The 23,348-nt window shown below is 38.8% G+C and overlaps 1 protein-coding gene across 1 annotated transcript in view; it reads right to left on the bottom strand.

Annotated features, from left to right (window-relative positions):
- The window catches only part of si:dkey-11f4.7 (piezo-type mechanosensitive ion channel component 2), an 89,480-nt gene that overhangs the window by 27,432 nt on the left and 38,700 nt on the right, over nt 1–23,348 (bottom strand). Inside the window, 20 exon segments of the mRNA XM_067444858.1 lie at nt 1,401–1,509; nt 2,635–2,744; nt 2,968–3,065; nt 3,160–3,249; nt 4,530–4,689; nt 5,927–6,023; nt 7,035–7,278; nt 9,240–9,405; nt 9,495–9,596; nt 9,914–10,118; nt 11,738–11,938; nt 12,216–12,362; nt 16,905–17,081; nt 17,204–17,367; nt 19,555–19,652; nt 20,292–20,324; nt 20,627–20,668; nt 21,536–21,703; nt 21,871–22,019; nt 23,154–23,338. Coding sequence (XP_067300959.1) covers nt 1,401–1,509; nt 2,635–2,744; nt 2,968–3,065; nt 3,160–3,249; nt 4,530–4,689; nt 5,927–6,023; nt 7,035–7,278; nt 9,240–9,405; nt 9,495–9,596; nt 9,914–10,118; nt 11,738–11,938; nt 12,216–12,362; nt 16,905–17,081; nt 17,204–17,367; nt 19,555–19,652; nt 20,292–20,324; nt 20,627–20,668; nt 21,536–21,703; nt 21,871–22,019; nt 23,154–23,338 — 2,745 coding nt within the window.

Here is a 23,348-nt window from a genome sequence, read left to right as displayed (position 1 = left end):
GCTGAATAGAATCAGACCTCAGCTGATGCGTGCCACCAGGAGAAATTTGGCCTTGTCCCCTGAAGTCCAACTCTTAGCAGCACTGAGATTTTATGCAACAGGCAGTTTTCTCCAGGTACCTGTTGATGGGCTTGGATTAAGTAAAGCATCAGTGTCAAGAGCTGTTCAAGCAGTCACCAATGCATTACTTCCACTTGCTGTGAACACATCAAGTCTCCGGCATTAAGACAGGACATCACAGAAATACAACAGTGTGACACATCATCGCATCCCCCAGGTCATCGGAGTGATCGATGGTACCTTGATTCCGATCCTTACACTATCTGTGGACGGCCATGTATATATATGCCGCAAAGGTTATGCAGCAGTCAACTGCCAGGTGATCTGTGACCAAAAAGGTGTGATCACAGACATGGTGGCAAGGTGGCCTAGAAGCACACACGACTCCTTCATGTTCAACAATTCATCTGTGGGTCAAGAGGCACAAAACTCACAGGGACAGTGGTTACCCATTTAGGCCATATCTCTTCACCCCTGTGGCTAATCCTATGAATGACAGGGACACAGATTTCAACGAAGCACAACATGTTGCACGTAGTATTGGGAACGCACAATAGGGAGGTGGAAGCTGCGCTTTCGGGCTATTCACCAGTCCAGCGGTGGTCTTCTGTTTGCTCCTCAAAAGTGCTGTGCAGTAATTATAGTAACAGCTATGTTGCACAACATTGCAGTGCAGATGAGAGTGCCCTTACTTAACAGAGAAAAAGGTGAAGAGGTGGTGGAGGATGACGAAGATGGCATGGGACCACATGCTGGCCAACCAAGAAATGTCCAATACATGGCTGGTTTTCGTGCACGTCAGCAAGTCATTGACAGATTTTTTTTAAGTTTATATCTATTTTCCCAGTCTTTGAAGTATATTTTTTATATATGTTTTTTTGCTGTCATTTAATTCAGATGTGTATTTATAATTGTTTTGTTTGTAACCTATATTATCACAATGCACTTGAATAAAGTTAAAGGTGTAATCTGCCGGTTGTCCTGTAGGTGACCTCATAACTCTGTCTTCTTACGATACACTTAGAGCTTTACGATTACTCCAGAGCACTCGTAGATCTACAATTTTTTTCAAGTGCTACTTACGATGCTTTTGGTAAACAGACCTTAATATTAAGATCACTCGTACGATCGTTTTTACGATCATCTTAGGCTTACGATGCTTTTGGGAAACGCAGCCCTGGATGATGCGACGGCAGCCATATTGCGCAGAACGCCCTCCACACACCAGCTGGTTGGTGGAGAGGAGACAGAGTGATAAGTTTTATTAAAATGAAATACTAATGAGCTAATAATTACACATACGCTTGGCATTTCATGCAAACATAGTTCAGAAACTGTACCCTCTTGTCTGTACAACTGTCTTTTGACTTCTCTTTGCTCTTCTTGCTCTTGAAGTTCATGGGCTCTCAGGGCGGCCTTGGCGCCTGACGTCCAAGCCTCATATGCCAACTGTTGGTGAAAATAAACATAATGGATTCAGGATCACTCCCTCACTACAAACAATATCAGTTTGGTTTGGAAGTTGATGATTGTAATATGTTTGAAGAACCTGCTATGTATGTAGGCATCTTACACAAATGCAAACATTAACATACCAGTGAATACATGCATGACAGTTTTTTCCTGTTATGTTTGAACTCTGTGAGCCAAAGGTAATCTGGTGGAGTTTGGGAAGTTAGAAATCACTAGTAAAACTTTAAAGACAATGACATAACTTTGTGCTTTAGATTATGCAAAAGATTTTCACACAATGGGAAAGAGGGGTGGGCCACCTCAGATGCCAGCAGCCAATCACAGCAGGGGAATAGGGAAGCACCACATTACAATCACCTCTTTATCGGAAAGGCATAAATGTACCTTGAGTCTTTTTACATTAACAGATACAATGTTCTGAGTCTCCAGCCTGAGTTATTGAAGGCAATAGCAGATACAAAGTTCTGGACTCCGGTCTGTCAGGAGAGACAGTAACAGATACAACCAAGTTCTGAAGGAAGTGACAACAGATTCCATGATCTGGGTTTACAGCTTGTGAGGCAACAACAGATGAAGAGCCTCTAGTCTGTGAAGAAAGACATTAACTGACATAGTAAATCCAGAGTCTTCATCCGGCACGACAATAACAGACCCAGAAACAACCATCGGAAACAATCACCACCACAGGACTTCTTATTCGACCACCTGGAACGTAAATATCACTTGCCGAAACCTCTTTCTAGAGACCTTGATGTAAATTATCAGTATATGATATGGTTAGTTTTAGAAAGCAACATGATCTTTCCATAAGATACCTTAACTCTGCCATAGCCTCAGCCGACAAACTCCCTTCAATTTATATCATTTAAATATTTATCAATCTTGCTGGATTGTCTTCAACACTTCTGACACACATCTTACACACACCTTAAATGTATATAAAAAATTATATATATATATATATATATATATATATATATATATATATATATATATATATATATATATATATATATATATATATATATATATATATATATATATATATATATATATATTGGGTTCTGCATTCTGTGAATGCATACTTTTTTCTCTCTATACCTGAAAAGCAGTTTTCTTCTTAGGTAAGATGTTATCCTGTGTCCTGTCCTTCACCTCCTCTTCCTCTTCTTCACTGTCAGTTTCAAAGAGATCATAGCCACAGTCCCCATCTATATATGAGCATATGAACATACAAGCAGACACATTAAAGAGATCACACAGTCACATTTCATTTTATGATGTTCATTTTCAGTATTCTGAAGTTTGGTGATATTGTGATATAGTCTGGCCAACTAATTAAGCACCAGTGAAGAAGAGGACTTGTGGTTCATTCCAACATGTGGATTTCATCACAACTAAATGATAATAAAATATCCATTTATAGTGGGCTACCATTACGCTTTGGGAAATGTGAGGATTCGGGATGAACCGCAGATGATGTAACTTGCTCATGAGGAGCATTCTTCTGTTTTGACTTGATTTTCTCCATTCTGTGGGACAATAATGAAATCAGCTTTACACTAATATACAATATTTAAGTATTTCATTAATCATAAAAAAATAAAAAAAATACAATCTCCATACTGTTTCTTCAGTGTCTCCACAGATTTGATCTCCATCTCTAATCTTGCTGCCACCAGTTTCTTCACTTTGGCTTCAAACAACTCTGCACCTCTTAAAATAAAGAAATAGCAGAAAACTCGATGTTAAGTTATTATGTAGGAATTCTTTGCTACTGCTTTTTGATATTTTTGCAATACATTTTGATCATTTTTAAGTGTACATTTTACATTTCTATACCTGTTAATATATATAATGATAGTTACAGGTTAGATGTTGTCAATAGCCCCGTTTCCACCACAGGAACTTTACCCAGGAACTAGGAACTTTGGGTGGTCCTCTGTGTGTTTAGACCGCAGCAACCAGGGTCTAAATGAAGTTCTGGGTAAATATTTCCCCCTCCAAACGGCCCTGCTCGCGAGGTAGTACTTTTTCAAAGTTCAGGAACTTTCGAGGGCGGGACTTGGGCGCTGAACATGCTGATTGGTTGAGCTGACGCAGCATTTTATTTCAACGGGCATTTTTAAAAGTCTTTTGCGAGGTTCGGTCTGCGTTCAGTAAATATCAGTCTTGCTCTCTGTCTGATGGCGCGCGTTCGTCTCAGCCATCTCACGTGCAATGTCCGTAATAGCTGATAATAATATACATTGTCATTTTAAATCTAGCTTTACAAGCTTTCTGAATATGCTGCATGCTGCTGAATCTGCCTATTAGTGCTCTTTTCTGTCGTTGTTAATTTCCTCTTTAGTAAACCTATACATAACCAGCAAAAGCAGCACAGCTTGAATCTCTCACATACTCATTTTACTCGTTATTTTACAGTCTATTTTTCACCATATAAATGACCTGACCAATTACTTTCAAGTGTGCGTCCTTACATGACGTGACAGCGCGCGCCGCGCTCATGTTGACAATAGAGGAAAGCTCATTTTTCTGAGGGGTAAACTTTTTAACTAATATAATACTGTATTAGTCCTGGTGGCCGATAAGAGTTGCTCTGGCTACCGTTAACACACTCCAGCTGCTGGAGAAAACAGCGTTGACATTTTTGATGCGGCAGACAAACTGCATGTGACAAAATGATTGTGATTGAAAGTCATCACATAAACACCAGATCGGTTTAGAGAACGTATCATGTAAACAGTCCACTAAATCTTTCAATTGGTACACGCAAAAATGATTACTGTCTGTCACTGACTTGTAGGAGCAGTCGCGCGCGGTCCTACATCACAGGACTAATCTGCCTAATCTTCACGGTACTTTAGATCGCGGTGGAAACGCAGACAGCTGCAGGTCTGGGGGGAGAAAAGTTCCTGTAAAAAAGCTCCTGGTATAAAATGTTCCGGGTAATTTTGGCGGAAACGGGGCTAATATGTCCATGGTGCCATTCTCACCTTGAAGCAAGGAGCTTAGAAGTCTGTAGGTCAGACACGACATAGAGGAAGTAGTAGCTGAGGAAGACTCTCCTCTGAGCCAACAGCACAGTGAAACAGATCGCATCCCAGACGATTCCAGCTTCACCCTCCGGCAATTCACATTGATTGTCAGGCTTGGCTGTTCAAACACATATATGTTCATGATATAACAGAAATTCGATTGAGTCTGTCAGTGAACCTATGCAATGGCCCTGGTAAACTGCTTTCCTTTATGCTAAGTTTATGATTTCAGAACAGATCTAATTCTAATCTCTGCTGCAGAATCTCTTCTCTGGTCAAATGCCAACGTATCGGTTGAAAAATTAAGGGCCAGATTTACTAACAGCTTGTGCCAGTGCAAAACCAATAAAAAAGTGTGTTATTTTGCAGCTGAACTTATTGCATATGCATTTGTTTGGGGTTTCTTTTTTAGACACAAAATGTATGGGAGAAGAGTATTTAAATAAATCACGCAAGGTGACTTACTAAGGTTTGCTCTAGTCAATTTACTGGTGTTTGTGCCATTATTTACCGCCCCAAAAAAGCACGTCTTACACCCGGTGCTAACTGGTAGATTGTGCTGGTCATTATGGAAATGATCCGGCTGCGTCTGTGTTCATTAATTTGCAAATTGTAAGTAGATCACCCACAGAACTTTCCACTCCCATCTCCACTTTTTTGGAACTACACTCTCACTGTTTAGTAAATCTGCAGCTAAATCTCAAGCATGTATTTGCAGTACATTTGATATATATATATATACATTTGATACATTTTTAATATATACACTACACTATATACACAAATATATACACAAAGAGAGCTCTTGTTGGGTTAACTTCAAATAAACAAATAAATCTGAGAAAAAAATATTGTAATAAAAAGCTGTAATGATTTAATTTCTGCTTATTTGTGAAAATTGCTAAAACTGTTAAAAGAACTAGCATAATGAGTCAATGGCAGTTTACAAACCATTTCAAAATAATACGACTCCAGTAACTAATGTTCGTTTTGGGGAAAAACAGCTAACACCAAACAAGTTAACTGGCATCTGTGTTTCTCATTAACAGTCGTGAAATGTCAAAGCATTGATAAAGTTCTGTCATCCATCATGGTCCCTGTATTTATTCTACATATGCAGTGGATTACTGATGAAGAATCATTGAATCATTGAAATGTATGCACACCTGAGGGGGTAATGTGGCCACAATGCTAAGTAGAATTGCCATTAAACCTCAGGTGTGTATTAATAAATCCAGTTGTCACTCCCAAAACTATGCAGGGTGTACATAGCCTAAGACATATTTGAAAATATAAATGACATTTCTAGTGTTTCAATTACACTACACTGAATAATATTCCATTAGGATACTTACGTAGACTGTAGCCTTTGATGGTGCAGAACATGCTAAAAGCTTGAATGAGCCAACAGCCGTTCTTCTGTAGACTCTCCAGGTAGGCACAAGAGCCAAGCTGATCACACACACAATCACAATAAGTATACTTTAGAGGAATACAGTGCTGTTTTCAATATACATGCAGTGTCCTGGAAACATTGTTAGAACACATGGGATTAGTTTTCATTGTTGTGCGGTTGATACTCTGTTATATTTCATCACAACTAGATTAAATCTCTAAATTATACAAGTTAACAGATTGTGTTAAAGATATTAAATATTGAATGACCAGTATTTTCTTCTATCAAATTCAGAACTGAGGTATTACTTATTGGACCAAAAACATTTACACAGAATCTCTTAGAATAAAATTTGCATTTAGAAGGATGTGCTGTTACTTCATCCTCATCCTCAGGGTGATAGACAGCAACTTGTCTTTCAAAAATCATATTTTATATGTCACTAAAACAGCCTTCATCTACCTTAAAAACATTGCTAAGCTATGGAACATGCTATCTGTTTCTGATTCAGAAGAGTTAGTTAATGCATTCATGACCTATAGACTATATTACTGTAATGCATTACTAGCTGTTTGTCCAGCTTCCTCACTAAACAAGATACAATCAGTCCAAAAGGCAGCCGCTAGAGTTACATGTTGATTATTAAGTATTGCCTTCTATAAGGCCCTAAATTGTTTAGCTTCTGTGTATTTAACCAATCTTCTATCGCTCTATAAGCCAACATGTTTTTTAAAGCTACAAACCTCTGGACTTTTGGTAGTACCAAGAAGAGCAAAGCCCATTATGTTATGAACTTGTTAAGTTTTCTGTTTTAACTGTTCTGTTTCTAAAGGTGGGTAGACTTTTCATATCCACTCTAGTGTTATGTGCTTGGTATTTAATAAACCTTTATACTCAAAAACTACATTTCTGAATTCTTTGTATTATCTTTGACCTCATAGAAAATGCCTTTAAACTGTAGTTATGACGGTATTACTGGGTGAAATTCCCAGAGTGGCACGGAAGGCTACGGTTATATTTGTCCCCTTTCCTTTGGTCACAGTATCATACCAGAGAAATGTGCTTACTGAGAGCATGTTCTTGAGGCTGATGACCACACAGGTGTATGCTATGAGACCGTCCCACAGTCTGAGCACATACTGCACTGGCTGCAGCAGTAATGTGCCTCCAAACAGCATGAAGTAGAAACAGGCCACCAGATAACCCAGACAAAAGATGTTAATTCTTGTGGTTCCAGTGATAAAGATGAGGCATAACACCATCCAGAAAAAATAACTGAACACAAACAGCTTCACCATGTCTAGAAACGACCTGAAGGCGCACACACACACACACACACACACACACACACACACACACACACACACACACACACAAAAGCAATACTTATCACAACATCAGAATTAATGCTAAAGGGCTGAAATAAATAATCACACCATATTACATTTTTGTAACGTTACATGTTGAAGATACTAGGGTAAGCTACAAAAGTACAACTGGAAGTCACATATGCTGTGTATGTATTCAAACAGTGTGAGACTCAGTAGTTACTTTTTTGACATCTGTCCTTTGATGTCTGTCCTTTTAATTTGTGCATTTTTACAATGGTGGCTATTAGGGGTTGCACCGACTAGTCGACTTTAATGCTCTGCCATGACGCTTAAAGCTTGATGTCGACTAGTCGCTGGCCTATAGAGGGCGCAACAGGAAATACAATTCCTGACACGCAGGCTCTGTTTTGAACAGTTAAAAATGACAAATAAATGCATACTCCGAGAGCTCTCCACAAGACATGATTGATTTCCATCTGGATGCTCAAACTGATCGGGAGAATGCCCGCTTACTGTACACGTAAGTTAATCATCGCGCTAAACTGCGTGCTGCATTTGCAACACACACACATAGCCGATCACACATCACGCGGAGATCGCACACGCCTCACACAAAACCATTCAGTAGCGCAGAAATGTTGTCAACATAGTTCTAGGATTTATCAATAAAATAGCTTAGAAACTGAAACGTTCTAACATATATTTATTTCTTGATAACTAAAACTCACAGCTTCACTATTAGTATAGTAGAGAGACACTGCCAGGTCGAATAAATTCACACACAATCACTCACTAATGCCTTCATATACATGTAATCTTTATTGTGCTACTTTATCTGTATCTTATTCGGAACGAACAGAAATCGGTGAGAAAAAAAACGACCATAATACAAAAGAACTGATACAAAAGCTGTCATGTAGGATCAATAACCTTATGGGCAGCACTGTGTCATTTGCCATATCAGCTGTGCACAAGAAGACCCGAGTTCGAGTCTCAGCTCAAGGTTCAGGTTTATTTTATTTTTAATTAATGACGTCATCAGCGACTAGTCGACGTCGACTTGACTTTCATCACATAAATGTCGACTTTAAAAAAATGAAAGTCGTTCAACCCCTAGTGGCTATTTAGTAAGGTATGTGGGTAACATTACTTTAAGAGACATCCATATTTTGTTCTACATCATAAACTGCACACAGTCATACATCCGAGGTGAATTGATAAATATGGACTACGACTATCCCAAGGATGTAATTTTGATTGAAAAATGGATTTCTGTAGAAACATGTTTCTGTTCAATTATGGCAATGAAGGTGGGATTCCTGCACATCATTTCTTGTATGATGATGTCTTTCTGCATGGATTAAATGCATATGATCAGAGAATGTTTGACCACTAGCTCCTCGCACTACACCATTAAGTGCCAAATACACATGGGTGATAATTTAACCCCCTGGGGTCGGTGGTCGCGAGAGTAATGGCAGTGTTATGATGCAAAAAAAATCAAATCAAAAGAGTTAAAATGGTTTTGAATTAATAGGGCATTCCAGCTGTCCTCGGAAGTGGGTAATTCCTAGTTCCCAGTAGGAACTTTTAACTGGAATGCCCCCTCAAATATGTCAAAAATCTAATATGGCTGATCAGTGCATCAACCGGAGTAAAACATAGTAATATATTATATATAAGCACTTTGGTTTATCTGTGTCTTAATAAACTAACTCCGTAGTACACACAGTATTATCTAACCTCTATTTATGGGCATGATACTCCAGCATTGTCTGAGAAAAATACAGCTTTCTGTGTATTTGTATTTTGAAAGAGCAAGCACAACAAAAGTGTGCCTGGACACGTCCATCTTAGTTTTCCAACTGTGTACTGTAACGTGGTCAACTCGGATGTACTCAAAAAGACAAACAAATACCACATCAGACAACCAACACATACCGGCAATGAAGGAAGTTGTTGACAGGAGTGTACTGGTTTAGGGTTTGAGGATCCAGAGTTCGGCTGATCTCCACATTCTCTCCAGCCAGGAGTCTCACACAAGCCTGATTTTCATCCTCAAAGACCTGCCACTGCAGAGACGCTATCAACAGCAGAAGGCAGTCATCTGATCGGAAAGAATTAGAAAATGAAAGAAATGCATTCTTTTCTCATTGAAGAAATGTTAATTCAATGTGGTGTGATGGAGTAAGTCACAGAGGATGAAGGTGGCGTTGGGACGCATGGCGTAGTCTGGTAGATACAGCCACTTTATCAGATTAGAGCTCAAAGCCGGAGATGACGTCCTCCAGGGATAATCTAGCAGGGAGTGGATGTGTTTCATTAGGACAGATGCTTTTTGGATATTGTGCTTTATAAAAAATATACTTCTAGAATGATCCTTACCCTGTTTTTGTACTCTGATCTTACCTATCACACTTGATTTGACTCATTAGCTTATTAATAGAGACTATGGGGATATGAATGAGGAATTCAGGAGTATAAGAGTGGTATGGGATATATATCAGGGAAGTGTTACAACTATGAGGAATGCAGTAGGAATGACAAACTGCAAATAATTGTATCGCTTTCTTACAAGTCGACTTTGCAGTAGTAAATGTTAACAAGTAACTGACCGATGCAGAGCGCTGGTGGCAGGCCAATGCAGAGCAGGTACTGCAGAACCATGAAGCTTGCGATGAAGCAGCAGTATTTTGGCCACACTTCTCCCATGGCCTTCCTACGACGACGTGCCAGAACAGCCATTAGAGCGAAAGAGTGCAGAAGCGCACAGACATCCATCCGTTGGCCAATGACATTAACTGCTACCACAAAACACACCTGGTACATGAGATAAAGTGGAAAATGTGGTGATTTTATTTCAAAGATGATGCTAATTTGAAACCCCATAGCATCTGATTTGTATTCTAAGCAAAAGCTGGAACATAAAATATTAAAATTTGAATGCAAAATGGCTGAAAAAGTTCTCAACTTCATAACCTTTCTCGCCCTCTGCTGAATAAACGCTAAATTAAGGGTATGTTTACATGACAATGAGGAAAACGACATTATTGTTAAAACGATCCCCATTCACACGGATCTACAAAATTGCTAAAACTAATTATGATGCCAGGCCAGTAGTAGGCGACGTCACTTTGTCAAGAAACACTATGTATTACTATCTGAATGATACTATTATAGTTTTTATTATTATTTTGAATTTGGTATTTAACTACTTTCATTTTGTTTTATGTTGTACATTACAAGCAGTTTGTTTTCACAATTGTATGAACAGAAGAAATATTAAATACTGAAAATCAAATTAAATGCAATTTAACATCTAAATTTAATTAACGTCTAAATAGAATTTGAGATCTGGTGTCAGATTAAATAAAAGTAAATTTCCACCAAATGTAATGATTTAGGAGATCATTTCTAGAAGAGCATGAAAATGCTAGCAAGAACCCTTCATCCACTTTAGCATTCTGTTATTGGGCTGGGCTTCGAATAAGCCCCGTCAACACATTAAAAAAATTGTATCATATCAGTATTGTGAGATTTTGCCTCACTTCCGACCGTTGCTTCTTCTCTCTTTTTAGTGTATTTCTGTGGCAGAATTACAGTGCAACACACTGGTCTGGCATGTATATTACAGATTTGAGTCAGTTTCAGAGGTTTCTTGTGTATGCGGAGATATTTCTAGAGGAAAGGGAAAAAAAAGATTGGATAGGGAAAGCCCTGGCTTTGTTTGGATGTGGCAATAGTGACATCAAAAAACATATACTACATACTACTTAAAACACTCCAATTATGTCTCATTTCACACAGTCCTACTGGAAAGAAATGTAGCTTTCTGCATCACAGGCAGACCATTTTGTCTGAACAACTATAAGCTAGTGAATATGTTATCAAGTTAGTGCTGCTACTTATAGTTGGTTACTCTGACTCAGAATTGTTTCAGTTGCAGTGCTTTTTGTAAAACGTGAAACTGCAAAAAAGTGTCTGTAGTTTAGAGCAAAATTAATCTTAAAAACGAAATCATTGGGGAATGCATGAAATAAGACAAATCAAAAGATAAAACGGGTTATATTGATGAGCAGGTAAAGCTAACTAATTATGTGTAGGAGAACCTGATTTCTCCAAGAGCAGCATGTCTCTGGATCAACATATTTGCTGATCCTGGAACAACATTCCAATCAACCAATCCGATTTGAGAGACAAAGTTGTACCCAAATGTTTTACCAGGATCAACAAAATATGTTCTCCCAGGAAGGCAAAATCAAGATGTGCTATTTTATAAAAGAATGTCTGAATTTAACAATAATTAGCAGACACTAAAGCAATGCAATAATTCATTTCAACATCCCAACATGAAAAGACATTACTTGGCTCACACGTAACTATTAATGTAATATATGCTATGTTCAAGTTTTAAAGTATTGTATACTAATTTTACATACCTCCAAACCAAACTTGTAGAAGAAATAGTTAGTAAAATATTTGAGGGATGGCAGAATGCCCTGGTCCAGATGATGATATGTCACACCCTGAAATATGGTGCTGCTGTATGCTGCTTTAAGGCCATTTTGAAGACGGTGATGCAGCTGGTGGCGATGGACAATCACGTAAACCACCAGGAGGCCTAAAATGAACAGGTGATTCTACATGCACAGAATCACCAATAAATAAAATCATTATTTTTTTAGGTTGAATATATAGACAATTCAGTTAGTTTAAAGTCAACATGAAGCACCGTTCATAACAGATTTAAACTGTAATGTAATATGACATATGTCCGGGTGAATTCCCCTAGATTAGCAATATTCACCAATATGAATCATTAATGGTTATACTTCTTCATTTTGGGTTTTTGAAACATTCAAAAAAAGTTATTTATTATTATTATTATTATTATTATAAAAATGCTTAGAAGAATACCGAGAGACAGGGCAGGATGCGATCCTCACACTTCCTCAGTCCGCCGACCCACATCGCCGGGTCAACTGGTGCCACATACAGAACTGAATTCCTCAATAGCTCTGCTGTGGTACCAGCAGTCCAACTCTCATTAGATGATGACAGGACCTTTGGAAATGTTGGACTATTAAACAACTTGAAAAATAAAAATTTGGACATTTAAAAGGACAACAATTCTATGGATCATATATTGTTTATATTCATCTTTTGGCAACATCAGAAACAATGAATAGTTACTGGATGTGTGCGAGAAAATTGATATGTCTATAGTTTACATTGCCAAGCAAAATTAATACCAGTATTCAGAAATGAATACTAGCCGTTCTTTCCCAAAAGAAAATGTTGTATATTTTAATATTAAATGCATCAATCCAACCTCTCTTCATTGACCAATGTATAGCTAAATAAAAATGTCTTTGCATTGACTTGTACCTGGACTTTTAAAGGAGTGATGAATTGAGAAATCAACATTTCCTTGATCTTTTGATATATAAAAGGTCATGGTAATATAAGAATATCCTGTAAGTTTCAGAGCTGAAAACTTCATTGTGAGTCAAAGAAAAGCTTTTATAGACACCAGGCCCAAAAAACGATTGTGTGCTGCATCTTGACGTGATCGAGTGACGAAACACCGCCTCTACAGAACAATAAGCACATGAAATTCAGTAGCCCCGCCCACCGACTCATGGAGCTGTTTGGATCCCGCTAGCCAGCAGTAATAAACATGCCAAAGAAGATTGCAAGATATTGTGTATTTCCTGGTTGTGGAAGAACACAGTCACTGCATAAGCTTCCTTCAGATCCTAATATTAGGAATGTGTGATACTTAATTTATTTTTAATGAAGTTCCAGCTCACGTGGGGAAGACATGCACGTGTGTTCGCGTCATTTCACTTTGGAATCGTTTGTAAACAAGTCTCAGGTCGACACTGGATTTGCAGACATATTAGTGATGTTACGTTCGTGAACGAATCGTTTTTTTTTGAACGAATCTTTTAGGTGAACGAATCGTTCTTGTTCACGTAGTCTATTGACTCATGTTGCTCGTTCGCTGAAATTCCTCCCTCCACCGCAGCGTGGCGCTATTAGCAGCGAGCGCATGCGCAGCTCTGTCGACTGTTTCATTCTGTCAAAGATTGACAAAACCTCAAGCCAATGGCGTTCGAGTATGAGATGTGATGGAGCATGTGATTTGTTGAATTCAGTGAACGAATACGCCCTTTACTGACCGAGAGGCTTTGAGTCTGACTCTGAACGAGAAATACGCTACATGGCGTTCGTTCGTAAACGAAATGAACCAGTTGTTGAAGGATACTGATAGCGAACAGGTGGGATATTTGGCAGCAAAGAAAGAAATGTACACTTTACCACTGTGATGAAAACAGTGTAATAATGCAGGTTGATGGTTAAATGATTGCTACAGAGTAAAGTGTGTTTGTATTTTAAGTTTTGAACCATTTTCTTCATTACGTTTGAGTCATGTCATGCACTTCTCTAAAAACTGTAAAACAAATAAAAAATTTGACAGTGGCCTATGGTTAAAAAGATCTCGTGTGTCACGTCAGTAAATAGCATTCTGAGCTACTGAACAAACTTCACTGACTGAGTCGCTGTTTTGAGTCTGAACGAGAGAGAGAGAGAGAGAGAGAGAGAGAGAGAGAGAGAGAGAGAGAGAGAGAGAGAGAGAGAGAGAGAGAGAGAGAGAGAGAGAGATCTCGTTCGTGAACGAAATGAACCAGCTCTGAACGAGAGAGAGAATGAACTGGTAGGCTACCTCGGTCATTTAGCATGTGTCAGTCAGTCTCGTTCAGCAATCAGCAGAAAGCGATGCAAAGCACAGTTATAGACAAACCTCATGTTTATAACTCCATAATCCCAGATATATTAATGTCTAAATGTCTGACCCAACAATTAAATGTTAATCATGCAAGAAAACATGCTCTGGTCATCTGAACCACTTATTTAGACTTATTTTATTTAATGAGTAGACTATGCACATTTTAATAAAGCCATATCAGTTTTTTGTAAGTAAATACGTTTGTTGACTTAAGACATTACACATAAAACACTCTTTTCGTCACCTGCGGTCATATTTATGTAATATTTAAAAAACCGTTACTGAATGAATCTGAACGAATCATTTTGGTGAACAAACTGAAAATGAACGACTCTCTTAAAAGAATCAAAATTTCCACCACTAAGACATATTGAGATTAAAACACAATGCTGTGCCTTCTATATTGGTTCTGATAGGAATGGTGCAACACATTTGAGTAAAACATGTTTTTTATATGTAATAGTAGTCGCGGGGCTGTGTGTTTTCCAGATGGGCTACCAAAACGTAAGCCGTCGGCAGGCCAGTGAATCTCAAATAGTGAAATAATATTCCTTTCTTGATCTGGGTTTGCATGTGTGTGTGTGTTCGCGCTTATATCCACCGATCGGGTGGCCCAAGTAATACAAAAATAATAGTCCAATCAATCTTGTGTGGATAAGAAATAAATCATTGTGTTTGTTTGATAAAGACGTTTAAGAGCCCTGTGATTGAGAGAATCATTCCGGTTGGCGCTTTCAAAACAATCCCTCCCTCCTGTGAACTGACAGGGGAGCTGAAGCTCATTAAATATGCAAATCTTATCCAATCCTAGCCATGGGCGTTTACTTCCAAGTCTCCAGTGACACGCCCATCAGAACCCAGCGTTCAGGAGAGAGCCTCAAAACCAGTGTAGAAAATGGCCTATTACTTATTAGGTATGATTTTTTTGAATGTTAAAACCATGCAAACATCATTAGTTTACCTCAGACAAAAGTATAAAAAATTTAAAAAGCCAGTTCATGACACCTTTAAAGGACACCTTTTTTTATTTGTGATGGTGCCTCAGTCCATACATAATTATTATATTTTTATTATTATTAATTTTCGAAAACAGAAACGCATTTCTATTGAAATACTGCACTGTTAAATAAAAAGGAGTATTTCATCCAATCCATTGCCCACCGCTTAACAGGGACTGGGTCATGGTGGCAGGAGTCTAAGTAAGGACGGCCATATATCCTTTGGCCTTGTCACTTCAATCAACACCTCCTGGAGGATCCCAAGGCATTCCCAGGGCAGTCAGGACATATAATCCATCTTTTGGGTTCTGGGTCTGCCCCAGGGTCTCTTCCCAGTTGGACATGCCCGGAACACCTGAGTAGATGCCTGAACCACCTCAACACAGAGGAGCAGTGGCTCTACTCTGAGTCTCTCAAGGCTGTGCGAGCTTTGCACCATCTCAGGATTAGCCCAGACACTCTCCAGAGAAAAAATATTTTGGCTGCTTGTACCCACGCTCTCATTCTATCACTTATCACTTGCCAGAGCTCATGACCATAGATAAGGGATGGAACATAGATTCATTGAAAAGCTTCACCTTCAGACTTGCTGTTTCTTCACTATGACATTCAGGTACATGACTGCATTACTGCTGCCACTGCACCTGTCCACCCGTTCATCTCATGCTCTGGCCTACCTTCAATAGTAAACACAAAACCCTGAAGTACCTGAACTCCTCTACTTGGAGAGACAACTAAGCCCCTACACAAAAGAGGAAATCCACCATTTTCCCGGCTGTAAACCTTGCTCTCAGATTTGGAGGTGCTGAAGATCGCTGCCTGATTAAGCCACAGGATAACATCATCCACAAAAAGCAGAGATGCGACCTTAGGACCCCCAAACTGCTCCACAGCTGTGTCTTGAGAACCCAACCATGAATATCTCACACAGGATTATTGACAAAGGACAGCCCTGACAGAGTCCAGTCCATTCATTGGGAAGCGTGACTTACTGCCAATTATTCAAACACATATTTCACACCGGTTGTTTAGAGCAGTGTTTCCCAACCCTGTTCCTGGAGGCACACCAACAGCACACATTTTCAAACCCTTCCTAATAAAGCACACCTGAATCAATCTCTTGGTGTGCCTTTAGGAACAGGGATGGGAAACGCTGGTATAGAAACTGGATGGCACGCATTAGCAGCCCCTGAACCCCATACACCTGAAACCTGGAAAAGTGATCCCAGGGAACCAGTCAAAAATCTCCAAATCCACAAGACACATGTTGACTGGATAAGCAAACACCCATGTCCCCTCCAAAATTCGTGTCAGCGTAAAAGGCTGGTCCACTTTTCCACGTATGGCACAACATCACACTGATTCTCTTTTCCAGCCCTCTGGCCAGTTCAGTTACACTATTCAACTTCTTAAACCTAATGCTGTTAAAGTGAATATACATTTTTTTTTCTTAAATATCCACATAAACAAAAAAATGTTTGTTACTATGGCAACAGTAGACCCCCGGGGCTCACACATCACGTTCGTCTGTGTGTGCGTCAAACAAACCTGGCATAGACAAGTTTATATGTTCACTATATGGATATATGCTGTATATGCATGTAAAGATGAAAATAAACAGTACCGTTTTAATTTTATTTTTTTTGCTTTACAGTTCATCATGAAACTCTGGCAAGACAGATTAAACTGGCAGGCTACCACAGTCTAAGTAATGAATGGGAAACTGTGAGTGTGTGTATAAGAATTGCCGGTGCATTAGTAATACAACAGTAAAATGATGTTTTTTAAGGCAGCAGTCACATAAATAATACTTACAGCAGTACAGTTTGAAGAATACATGGATGGTTTGATACTTTTTAGCTGGTACATCATTTTACACACTACCATCACACAGGCCCAAACAGAAGACACATTGAAGGCCAAAGGCCGCAGTCTCGGATATGGCAGAGCAAATGTCCACAACACCAAAAACAAAAGGTTCATCAGCGATACCTGAAATACACATAGCATGTGAGAGTGTGTGTAACAGTGTATAGGTGCTAATTGAGGTTGACTGCATATCCAGCTAATCTAATGTAATGGTTGTGTAGGATGTATACTGGTTTATGTCTTACCTCCTGCACGCAAACCCAGATGATGCCTGTCGAGACTAGTTTAAAGCAGTGGAGCTCCAGTATTCTCCAGCACAGCTCCTGCCCTCTCCATAACAACATAATAGCACGCAGGAACAACTCATGCACCCGGTCCACCACCACCAACCACTGGTTCACTGCATCCACTACAAAACATGCACACATTCTGCTTAATTCAACACATTTGTAGGATTGAAAATAACCAAAGGTATTTGAAAATGAACAAAGATATTTGCTTTTCTGTTTCAACCCCCATCTTTTTTATCACAAGGACCATTTGGAATTTTTAAAGACATAGGTGTTGAAAGTCCTCAAGGCCTGTTAGCCAAAATGTGTCACACCTTTAGTACAGTGGGGGAAGTTGTAATTATCTGATTGGTCAGTTTGAATGTCTCATTTTGGGTTTCTTTTTTTAACTTCACTCTGTGTTTCACTTATGGGAATCGCTTTGGGCATGACCAACTATGGAAGCACCGATGACACCACATCTGTCTTTGACAGACAGGCTGACCTGAGACTCCGCCCCAACCTATATCGACCCCTATTGAAGTAATGCGCGCTTTCTGTGGAGCAACCATCTCGGGCAGGGACCCTATACTATAAGCATTGTGTCTATAGACATAAAGTATGCTCAAACATCGATTGCGGACCCAAAAACGTGTCCACTGTGTCAATGCCAGCAAAAATTCTGAAGAGAAGGCTGAGAGTGGCGGTGGCTAACCAGCAAGAGCCATCAAAACCTAAGGTTATTGACCATCATATGCCAGCTACCCGAGCTGGGCTGACATGATGGAAGCCGAATCCCTATATATGCCTCAAAAAGCAAAGAGGGACCTTTACGACAGAATAAGGCTGCCGCTTGCTCAACCCACAGCAGGACAGCTCCTACCTGCCGTGCCGGTGTGCATGTAAGAGTTATCCCGTCATTGGAGTAGCCCCTTTCAGAATAAGCTCCCGGCCAAGGGATGTTCTAAGCTGGAGATTCAAGGGATGGGAAAGCTGGGGCTGGCTGGACCCCCAGTGGTAGAGTCTTCAGTGGCCTATCACCGGCGTCTATCAGAGGATGTACAAGTATGCGGCGCAGTCAGTGTGCTCGCTGAACGTGGTGACTTTACTGTCAGCGTACCAGGCAAAGATTATATAGGAGATGGGGTGACAGCTGGATACAGGAGTGCCGAACCCAGCACTCTGGGATGAGATATGTGTGGTGAGCAATGTAATTCTCCGGTCTTCCCGAGGTGCGGTTCAGGGTTGTGGCCGTGTGATGGGCCTGGCCATGTCAGGTGAGAGAGCATTATGGCTAAACTTGTCAGGATTGAGCAATGCTCAGAAATCAGAGATGATGGACGCAGCATTCAACCAAACTAAGGGCCTGTTCGGACCAGCTCTTGAGAAAATAAGGGAAACCAGCATCCTCAGGAAACAAGAGGATGAAGCGTTTAACCTCTGTTTAACACGCAAGCAAACACCGCTTCCACCCTCTCAGCCAGGCCGGCAGGGACAATCCACTTGCGTCCTGGTGGCAGAGATAGACACTATTTTAGACAAACGAGCTGTCAGAGTGGTGCCAAAGACTCCATTTTTTACTCCAGTTACTTCCAAAGAAAGGGAGTTCATCTCTGTGTCCAATTTTAGACGCAAAAACTGCTTTCTCGCTCCATCCACTAGAACGATTGGTTTGTGACGATTGATCTGTCAGATGCGTATTTTCACATAGACGTTTACCCGTCTCACAGAAAATATCTCAGGTTTGCATACCGAGGCGCTGCTTATGAGATTCAAACCATTCCAATTGTTCTGTCCTTAGCGCCAATACTTTTCAGCAAATGTGTGGAAGCAGTGCTATTTCCATTGAGAAACAAAGGGATAAGAATATCGTCATACAGTACATAGACGATTATCGGATATGTGTCTCGTTGAAAGAGCAAGCAATCAGAGATGCTGACATGTGATAATTCATCTCGGCAACTTAGGACTCAGAAAAAACAGGAAAAAGAGCAGCTTAGAGCTAGCACAGTACACAGCGTATCTAGAGCTCAGTATAAACTCCCTCTCTTATCGGTTCTCTCTGGCAGAGGGGATGATCACGTCCTTCACTCAGTGTCTCTCCCGTTTTCAGACAGAACATTGTCCTGTTCATTCTTTGTCTACGAATGCTGGGCTTAATGGCTTCAGTAATTTCATGTGTACATCTGAAGCTACTTAAAATGTAGAAGCAACTTTTTTAAGTGTTGTTGGAGAATTTCCTGTAAATAATGGCTCTCTCACACAGAACATGTTGAATTTGTGTGGGGCTTTTAAAACCAAATTGTTCAGGTAGGAATTGTATTTACCATCATCTTCTAATTCTATTTCATGATTTTTGTCCAAGGAGGAGGACAAAATATTTATTTGATCATCACATTTTCCACGAAGTTGCGCTTCCTTCAGCCTATAATGGAGAAAGAACACACAGCATCATGTAAACCTCACCAGTGAGATGTGTTGTGATTTTAAATCAATGTTCTTCAATTAAATGTAGCTGCCTTCTTTATTAACTGGGCCCACACAAAATATGTGTAATAATAGCGCCATCTGCTGTTTTTCCAACCACATTTACTGTTGTTCAATGGAAAAGTGGACTTGGGTCAAAACATTTTAGAACAACAATAAATGATGGACAGAACAGTGTTCTAACATATTTCAAAGCATCTTATTCAACAGAAAAAATAAGGGTGAAGAGAGAGATAACAGGTAGCATTTCTGTGATCTGTAGTCAGTTTACTGATCACACTCAGCACATGGACCAAAATAATACTATAATTAATAGCTGAAATCTTACATCACTGTACATTCAGATTATTTTCAATTTATAGAAAAACGTACATCTGTCTATCTTTTTTGTCTCTTTTAACCAATAAGATGTGTGGGGTTGGTGTTAATCTAGAGATTGCACATTTACTATAACCACTGTGCCCTTGAGCAATGCAATGAACTCCAGGCTACACATTAAACCTTTAATATGCTGCAAATGGCTTTAAAGTATCATTCAGTTCTGTGACTTAAATAGCTCTCTAATAAACTCACTCACCAGTTTGTCAGTTTCTCAGTGTTTTTCCCTATCCTGCAGTAAATTAAAAAAAGAATAGAAAAAGAAAGTCAGTTTATTAAAAGAGTTTTTATAACGCACAAAATATGAAGGTTTAGAGAAGAAGGAGGAGGAACTTCAGGATCAAGAAAATGCAGATTATATTAAATAAATGAATAAAGTCACCAGTCATCTGGGCTGAAAGGATACAATTATGATTAAGAAAAACAAACTAGACATTAGAGCTGTCAATTTAATGTGCTGATTTAGTTTAAATGTATTTAATAAAGTAAAACAAGAAAACAATTTAAAGCCGCTGCAAGAGGTGAAATACTCACATATCAAAAATCCCCTTCAGCGTTTCCTTCAGATCCTCTTCCCTGAAATCATATCTCAATATATTAATATTTTTTTCTTCAAAGAAGGTATCATTAATAAACGTGTATCTGTGTTACTAAACTGGCAGTTTCAACAAGTAATGCAAAATACACTAAAATGAATGATACATATACACTTTCTTCCTGAAAACTAGTCTTGTGCAATGTTAAATAATGTGCAATTCATCTTGTTTTATTATCAAAATTATTCATAAAGATTTTTTTTTTTTTAAAGCCATGTAAAAGGCAGATGAGTGAGCTTTAGCAATAAGAGGGTGTATAGGTGTATGGGTGCTAAGATACAATTAAAAGAAGAGCTTGAATACACTGCAAAAATGCCTTTCTTACTTAGTATTTTTGTCTCGTTTCTACTCAAAATTCTTACATGAAGAAAAATGTACTAGACAAGTAAAAACCATTGTCTTGTTTTGGGAAAAAGTTACTCAAAATGAAGAGAGTTTTTGCTTAAATTAAGCAAAATAATCTGCCAGTGGTGTAAGAAAAATAATCTTGTTTTCTGTTTGAATTAAGATTATTTTTCTCACCCCATTGGCAGATTATTTATCTTATTTTAAGCAAAAACTCTTCTCATTTTGAGTTATTTTTTCCCAAAACAAGACAATTATTTTTGCTTGTCTAGTAAATACTTCTTGTTTTAAGAATTTTTAGATGTTTGGACTAGAAACCAGACAAAAATACTAAATAAAAAAAGCCTTTTTTGCAGTGTAAGCAGGGGTCTGTGTAGAGTTTCTTTTCTGATGGTGTTAGATTTGTAGTTTACTTTAGACTTAGTTTATTAAATTCTCTCACAATTGCTTTACTGAGTCCAATAGACAAAGGTGCAACGTGTGTCTGCGTGTTTTGACAAACCTATCTGTTCTGTTCCTAGTCGAAATGGTCTGAAGATCGGTTAAAGAGAGGAAGTCACAGTTGAAATAATGCAGCTGAAGGATGCAGGCCAGAAGGAAGAAGGCTGGCCGTAAGATTCGTGCAAATAGTTCAACGGTGTCAAACTGCTCTAGCCCAAGGTCTCGTAACCTGATGGATTGAACACACAGATTCCATGTGTAAAAGCAGTCTTATAATCGTATGTACATGCTATCAGCAAACTCTGAATCATTAATGAACATTAACAAGGCCTTGAGGCAAAAATGCCAATCAAAGAAAATAAGAAAGTATTTTATAATCTAAATGGCAGCCCTTACCTTTCCTCTGTTATGCCTAAAATATGTTGGAACAGGTTACAGACACTTTTAAACTGGTATATGTATATCAGGATCAACACCAGCATAGAGTATCCAACCACAACCGCCCAGAAATACTTCAACACACGTCTCCATACTTGATAATGCACCTGGACAAAACAGTTACATCAGTTACCCATTTTATTTAGGTAAAGTGACTTTCCAAGTAAAATGAAATGCATCTGATAATGATTGGATGACGAAAAGAGGCCGTTCCATTACAGAAGTTGCTAGTAGACGCTGTAGGACCCATAAGGCTTAATAACCGTATGGGTCCTACAGCGTCTACTAGCAACTTCTGTAATGGAACGGCCTCGTTTCGTTGTCATTTCCTATATGCTACTATATTTCTGTACTCTCCTGTGGTAAAGAGAGGAATTGCACCCATTTGCAGGATTTCCTGTAGGTAGCCATCTTAAACAGGACGTGATGTGGCAAGGGAGAGGGAAGGGAGACCTACATTTGACTACACTGTTTACATGGGAATCAGTTTTTTTATTCTTTAAATGTTTTACTTTCTTTTTCAATAATTCTATAATTCAATCTCAAACAGGTTTGTAGCGTCAAAGATACTTTCCCTCAAGGAAGTGGCTGAAGGTGTCGAGCTTGAAAGAGCATTGGGTCTCATTCCTCTAAGCAACACATTTGTGCGTGAAATCTGCATATGAACGTTTTCATAAACATATCATGATTTACCAATATCTTTAGTACTAAACTGTTTTCTAATTTACAAAAAAAATGTAGGAACACCTGAAAGAACAGTTACAATCGTGTAAAGAAGTTGTGTATCATCTCAACACAATTATATTATTTTTTATACAAAATTATGCAATACAGTTACTAAATAATACAATTTAAATATATTTTATATCTTAAATATATTTCATTATATACAGTGAACTGGTTTTGAGAATGACACGCTTGGCATTGCTCGAGGATTGGGCGAGAGTACGGCAGAGAGTGTGTTTGATAAGAGTGACGAAAGGCTGTGAAGGAAAGCTTGTGCAGAAAGCTCTTAAATACAGATGTTGGGGCCTATTTTATGCACGTGACTAACCTCCTGCAATATATATATATATATATATATATATATATATATATTGTTATTAGAAACTAATTTAATTAAGGACAGTTAAATTAAAGTATCAATAAAAAACAAGCTTTTTTATTTTATTTTAGAGGTTGGTTATAAAATAGATCAGAATCTCTGGCTCTAAAAAGGTTGACGTATGGTGTTAACTCACCTCGTACAGAACCACACCGAAAAGGAATAGGCAGATATAGAGAATTTTGTAGACTGCCACTTTGTCAGAGAAACTGACAAAGAAGAACATGAAGCAACAGCAGAAGATCCAGTACTTCACCAAAATGCCTTTGACTAATGCTCCCAACACAGCCATCATTTGAGAGTTATGATTGTTGTTGTCACCTGTAATAAA

The sequence above is a fragment of the Pseudorasbora parva genome, chromosome 5 (assembly GCF_024679245.1).
Source record: "Pseudorasbora parva isolate DD20220531a chromosome 5, ASM2467924v1, whole genome shotgun sequence".
Taxonomy (NCBI): Eukaryota; Metazoa; Chordata; class Actinopteri; order Cypriniformes; family Gobionidae; genus Pseudorasbora; species Pseudorasbora parva.
The sequence above is the reverse complement of the archived record's forward strand: the minus strand, read 5'-3'. Positions and strand labels throughout refer to the sequence as shown.